General features: G+C 33.0%; 1 protein-coding gene across 3 annotated transcripts in view; it reads right to left on the minus strand.

Moving 5' to 3' along the window:
• The window catches only part of LOC107095494 (voltage-dependent L-type calcium channel subunit alpha-1C-like), a 169,004-nt gene that overhangs the window by 59,677 nt on the left and 102,108 nt on the right, over positions 1-7,219 (minus strand). For all 3 annotated transcript variants that reach the window (XM_015391617.1, XM_015391620.1, XM_015391621.1), the window contains 2 exons: positions 5,335-5,425; positions 2,142-2,168 (listed from right to left, as the gene is read on the minus strand). In XM_015391617.1, the coding sequence (XP_015247103.1) occupies positions 2,142-2,168; positions 5,335-5,425 (118 nt within the window). The remainder of the gene's footprint in view (positions 1-2,141; positions 2,169-5,334; positions 5,426-7,219) is intronic.

Genomic DNA, 7,219 nt, shown 5'->3' on the forward strand with positions numbered 1-7,219 from the left:
TTAACGTTTAATTGATTACCAAATTTGTTGATGATTATTTCAATGATCGAGTACTCGCGATTAATTCTATTAATTGTTTCAGCCCTAGTTTAAAGAAAACATTTATTTTTTTTTCTGAGAAGCAAATACTCCTTTTAAATAATTTCCATAGGCAAGAATGTAGCCGTTGAACATAGGCTAGTTTCTATTATACAGCTTTAGAGGGTGCAGATTAAAAAGTAAAGGTTTCTGATGTTAAACACTTTTTGGGGGATTTTAAAGCGTCCAAGTCTAAGGATACTTTTTTTCTGCTGCATGTTGAATAGCTTTACACAAAGGTGAACTTACTTTACCTGTCTTTGCTCAAACAAGGCTATTATGATTTTTCCATGCTAGTAACGATGTTGCTGCTTAGATATCCTTACAATTTTGCAAATCATAATCAGCAATGGAACTTAAATACATTTTGCAAAGTAATTGTTTTTTTTAAATTTCATTTGCTAAAGTACAAGGAGTGTGTCTAACTGCAGGATGGCTAACTGAGCAGTCGGACAAATTAACCAGCTAACGTTCTGCTGTTCAGCCCTTCACTTGTCAACTTAGTTTGACATTTAGTTTTCAGAAGAAAATAATGTTTCTAAAAATATAAATGACCATAAGGAAGAATATTTGCTTTAACGAGGAAAAACCTGTACTGTTCAAGGATTCAATAAACATTTTAATGAAGGTGTCAAATCCGCTTTTTCTTTTTGATTTTTTCCTTTTTCTAAACAAGTGTATAGGAATATTCATGAATTAGAACACAGCTGGTTTTATTGCTAAATCTCTTTTCTTTTAGTTTCGGCCCACACAAGACATAACCCACAGCACATTACAAGCACAAACAGACCACTCCTTAATGCTATAGTCATATTTGTGATTTTGAAACTTATTGCCATCCTTCACTAATATTTTTCTTTCCTAATAGAAAACATCTATTTGAAAGCATCTGTCAGATAACATTAGATTTAGAATTACAGAAGAGTATTAAGTTTTAGAAAGTTCTCATATATGATGGTACTACATCAAGATCCTTTTAGCTCTATAACTGAAAAAATAAAATAAAATAAAACCCAGATGAAATGCAATATTTCTATTATTACTGTTTTCAAATCAGTCAGAATAACCAATATTTTATCATCCAGATTCCAGAACATTGAGCAAGGTTATTTTAAGAAATGTTTTCTATTACTTTTTCACAACCAGACATTTACGTGCACTTAGACTTCTGTGCAATCGATATTAGAGAGCCCAGATGATTTTAGGGCTTTTTAAGCTTCTTTTTAAATAATGAATTTATTTACAATATGTGAGTTATATACAGGCCCACCTGTGAATGTTTAAGGCCATGACAAATCCAAAAGAAATCCGCCAGATACCAGCTAAAGAAATGTGTATCTCCAGAAGGATGGAGCGGGATGTTCTGCAAGAATAAAACTCCTTCCTAAATAGTAAGTACGTTTATAGCAGCATGGCGTTATGTGCATATTTTGCTGCAGGTTGGATTGATTCCCTACAATGCAGATGGCATCATGAGGAAATTATATTTAAATATGTGTAAATATTACTGCATTATCTGAAAAAAAAAAAAAAAATCAAAGTTTTGTAGGGGCCCGCTGCAAAGTGCTTATACGAGTCCAAAACTTGTGGAGTGAAGAGGCGAGGTTGGCTAAATCTCACCTTCTTTCTTAGTAAAAAGAAATTGAATTATTTTGGTGAAACTTAAAATGTATCAAACTAACTTAAATTAATCAGGCAAACTTTGGTCTACTTCAATGTCAGACGTGGAGAAAAAGACAAGGTTATATACCCCTAAAAGAAGTGGAAATATTTGATTTTAACTATAGTTTCAAAAATAAAAAGGTTTTATAATAAATAGGTTATTCTGCTGTATAAAAATACACAAATTAACTTTTATTTATTACAGATATTTCTGTTACTGTTATTAGTGAATTATTAGTCTAACCTAGAGTCCTTTTCTGTTAGTTTGATTATGTTAGTTTCATAAGTTCTCTTAAGTTTTTTCTTCTTAACACTGGTACCAAACCACAAATATGCACTCACACGCACAGCCATGAAACAAGAACCGTTTCAGTATAAGACTATGGTAAACATGTACTAACCTGAACTTGGATTTGGAGATCCTAGTTCTGGAACACAGAAAACAAAATGGATTATACAAAAACACATAGACAGACAAAAACGCAAGACAGAGGTGATTTGAAAATGATAGAAGGAGATCTAGTTTCCCTCGTTTTTGGAGAAAGGATTTGCAGTAAATATGTCTGCTTTTGGTTGGTAAGAATTGGTACAGTAAACTGTTTTGATGTACCCACATTGGTTTTCTACTTAACATTTTTGTGGTAGTTTTTTTTTGTAATAATCCTAAAAAAATCAACAATGTTCTTCTAAATTTTGCTAACAAATCACTCTCTTAAACATATATAGACAGTACACACAAAAAAACAGTGGCATCCAGTCAAAAGAAAATAATCTTAGTTTAATTTTCTTTCAGTCAATCCCTGTGTAAAAAAACACAATTACAAATAAAGTCTGTTGATTGTTCACCACTGTAACATCCAAAAGTTTGAACAAGGAGAAGCGAGGACGAGATATTATGGAGAACATTTGGACAGAAGAGAAGAGAAAAATATCTATAGAAAGTACCAAAATCAAAAGATTAAATTGAAAACTATTGTCTAAAACATCTTTTTAGTTTTTTTTATCAGACGTGTTTAAATGTCCTCTGATTTGGTTGACAAAATCTGATGAAGTGATGGAGCAGCTGACTCACTGGCTGACTGAACAGCTGACGGAAACAATGAAGCGACTTATTGATGCCCTGAAAGAATGAATAAGAATGACTGACTGGCTGGATATGGGGCCTGACAGTGCATACTTCCCTTTATGTGTCCATCTCAGTAAAGAGATCAGCAGGTGCTGAAGTAGCTGGTACCCAAGGGCCTGTCTCCTGGCAACGTGAATAAGAACTGACAAACACTGAAAGCCTATAGTTTTTAAACTCAAATGGAAGAAAACTCCTGCAGATATTTTTTTGTCCCAGTAAATCTCTATATCCGAATTAAACACACTTATTTACTTGTTTTGTCAAAGGATGGTTATTTTTTTATGTAAAAAAATAATGTTCCAAAATAAAAAAAATGATCAACGATAAGATATTATATTATATATATTATATTATATATATATATATAATATAATATATATATATATAGACCACTTGAGTAAAATATTTGCATAAAATAAAGTTGATATACGGACTTCATTTTTGCATATCAACAATCCAACAATCTAGTACACCCTGAACCAAAACCAAACATGAAGCTTTTAGTTCGTAATGCTCTACTAATCTGGGAGAAATTCACAGAAAACTGTAAAAGTTCAGAAACCATCAGCTGCTTTAAAATTAGATTTAAAACGCATTTGTTTAGGGTTTAAGTAAACAAACAAACTAATATTTATATATATATATATATATATATATATATATATATATATATATATATATATATATATATATATATATATATATATATAAAATCTTTTTTCTATCTTCCTATCTTATTGATCTTCTCAGATCAAAAAAACCAGGTTGATAACACAACATAAAACATAAAATGATTCTCTCTAAAATCACAAATTGCAAAATAGATTTTTTTTTTCTCAAATTAAAAATTTTTTTTTTCAAGATTTCAAGATTCAAAATAGTAAATCTCACCAGATTTGATTTTTTCCAAATTCCCAATTCTTTAAAGCCATTCTTAAAGCTGTAATCAGTAAAATCTTTTTCGATACCTTGGCAGATATTTGTAAAGAGGTCAAGTTTAAAAAATGAAGCAGGGAGGTAGAACTGACTTGGATAGACTGATGAGTGTCAATAGATATAGATCAACAAATGGCAAAATAAATAAAAAGACAATAAAAGATTAATAGATGACTGGCAAGCAGACGTATAAATTACTGGGATTAATCCATGAACAAATATACTGATGGAGGGGGAAATGTGTAGACTAAATTAATACATGAAAAGACAAAAAAAAAGGATAGTTAGCTGAATGATTAATGGATGGACAAAGAAATAGGTTTATGGTTGGATAAACATGATTAGTTAATGGATAAGACAAAAGATGGATGGATGGATGGATGGATGGATGGATGGATGGATGGATGGATGGATGGATGGATGGATGGATGGATGGAAGGATGGCAAGATGGATGGATGAATGGACGCATGGATAGATGGATGCATGGATTGTACATGTCTGATAGACGAGAGATGAATAATGGATGTACATTAGACAGACAGACAGAAACGTAGATCGATAAGATTTACTCGAGTAAACTTAACTAAAATATGTAAATGCATTTATTTTAAGTGGTCATTATTCAATTATTTAAGTTCAAGTTGATTTAGTTTGACAGTGTCAAATACAACTAAACAAATCAATAAAAAGAAAATACGCCGCAGACAATAAGGGTAGAAAAAAGGGTCATCCTTGCATGTTTTTTTTTATTATTCAGTTAATAAAAAGTTTTTCTCTTTTTTGTTTCATATAGTTATAATTTGAAGTAATTTGTTTTATTGATGAGCAGCTCTGTATGTGTATGTACTGGCTTCTGCATGTTAATGTAGAGGCTCACTGAGGGTCACGGCAGCTGTGATGCCCTGCATCAAAGAAAGAAAGCAACTCATTTGTTTGAATAATGTAAAATAAGAAGGAAAGCATCAGGGGATTACAGGAGTTAGTGAGTCAGCTGTTTGTGAACTCCCACAGGGGAGAAAGAAAGCGTTTCAACAGCCAACATTAGCTCGGGTGGAGAATGATCAGAAACACAGCCAGTGAAATGTCCCGTTATACCATACATAAACATAAACACATATAGAAAATAATGGAGGGATTCTTTTGAATTATTATTCCAGAAATGGGATTCCATAAAAGACAAAGGTGCCTTACAGCCTTACAACTGACCTGTGAGAAGAAAACCCAGCTATGTGTCTCCACAGATACATTCACCTTTACCTTAATGTTTTATCTGTGTGGAGCATGTACCCCACCAACCTTTAATGCATGGATGCCTAAAAAACTCAATGAGGCATTAGACCATGGCTGCCTTAGTTAGATCACTGAAGTGCAGAGAAAAGCTGAGACACCAAATTCTACCATGTCCATCACAGCAGTGCCAGTGATAAAGACAAAAATCCAGGCAGGGCGAGGACTCATCCATGGGAATGATGGTGATCAAAAGAGCTGAAGAAGAGGTGTGTTTGTTTGTGTAAGAGGGTGAGGTACTCACGCCAGCCTGGTGCAGCATGTCTCCCCCTCCACGTCTCCTCCGGGGGCGTTATCTGTGTTGACTGATTCGTTTTCACTGGCTGGCATACTCACTGAGAAAAATGGGTAAACAAAAAGAAATATGAGGGTGAATCAGAAACAAAATTTAATCCTTGGGAGTATAAGTGTATATCGGGATTAATAAAATGTGCACTCCAAATGTACACATACAGCTTCCCAAAAGTGCTTGTAGTATTTTAACTGTTTTGCCCTTGTGGCATCATAAACCCACCAACTTTAATTTATTTTGTTGGAGTTTTCCGTGATAGACCAAATGATTAAGAATAACAGTGAAAATGAAGAAAAATATATATTGAAATGGATCCTATTTGTATTTAATCCCCATTACTTTATTACAACAATACTATCATACAAAATATTTAGTGGAAACATTTGCCACATTTACATGTGTTTTATTAATCTTTGATATATTTTTCTCTTGTTATTTCACTGCATTTCTGTCTTAAACATAACACTTGGTAGCTAATTTTTTTGGGAAGAGCGGCCAAATGAACTTAAAGTGTTTTTTTTCCATCTTCATCTCTAAGGGACAGCTAAAATCTACATTTTTAATTTGTTATTTCTATCCAGCTCTTTTTCTAAATTGTATTTGTATGATATGTTTTTTTCTTTTGTTGTTATCTTAATTAAAAGTGCCCCACTTAGTTTTCCTGCACTCTTTGCCTGTTGCATGTTGACAATTAAAAAAGATTTTGCACCGAAGCTGCAATGAAGTACACACTGAATTAAATTCTTCGTTTATTCAGAATGATCCAGAGGCCAAAATCTAACTGAAACACATTAATTATTTTTAATGATCCTTGAATTTTTTTTGGGGGGGGGGGGCTTATTTAGATTTAGGCCATAAGTTCCTTCTATGTGGTTTATATTTTCTTTGTTTTGCCTTTTTAGTTCACACAGATGGGTAGTTTATTCCTATGCTTGTTTATGATAGATAATAGTGGTACAAATATCGCTTATTTCTTTCTGCTCAAATTCTGTTGTTTTCTTTTTCTTCTTCCTCTGTATTTTAATGGTGGTTGGCAAACAACTTCCTGTTGCTCTCTTTCTCAGCTCCCTATCTTACAGTAACTCTCCTCAGCTGCTGTTCATACTCGTGATTGCTATCGCCCGCTTGCTCTGCCTTGCTGTCTTCCAATACAAAAACCAGTGAGCTTTGAAGAAGAGCAATTACCCAGCAAAGTTTTCATTGGATAAATGAGTTACAATTTCCGCCTCTGAGATTCTTTAAATGCCAAGAACTTGGACATATAGCAGCATTATGTAAAGGAAAACAGTGATATTGAAGGTGTGCTGGAGAGCACGAATATGGAAAATGTGGGAAAGAAGCTAAAATCAAATGCTGTAACTGTGGTGGAGAACATACTGCTGCATATCGTGGCTGTGAAGTGAGTAAAAGGTCTGAAGAAAAAAAGAAAAAAAAAAAATGAAATTTGAGTTCGGAATAACATATGCTGAAGCTGCAAAAAGGATCCCATTCCAGTCAGAAAAACCCAAAACAACAGTTCAGCACATGGCAAATTCAAAACCTCTGGAGCAATGTCCCAAAATTTAATATTAATTGATTGCAACAAAGAAAGATTTTGTTCTTTTCATGGTTGAAGTGATCAATTGTAGTGCACAGATGACGGGAAAAAACGAAAAAATTCAAAATAATAGTGACAGCTGCAGAAAAGTATGTTGAAGTTAAAGAATTAAACTGGGAACTTAAAGATAAATTAGAAATTATGAGGGCAAATGTGATTAAGTATTTATTATGTTGGGTTCAGTTAAACACTGTGAATATATATACCGGTATATATATATATATATATATATATATATAT

The sequence above is a fragment of the Cyprinodon variegatus genome, unplaced genomic scaffold (assembly GCF_000732505.1).
Source record: "Cyprinodon variegatus isolate N-32 unplaced genomic scaffold, C_variegatus-1.0 Scaffold552, whole genome shotgun sequence".
Taxonomy (NCBI): domain Eukaryota; kingdom Metazoa; phylum Chordata; class Actinopteri; order Cyprinodontiformes; family Cyprinodontidae; genus Cyprinodon; species Cyprinodon variegatus.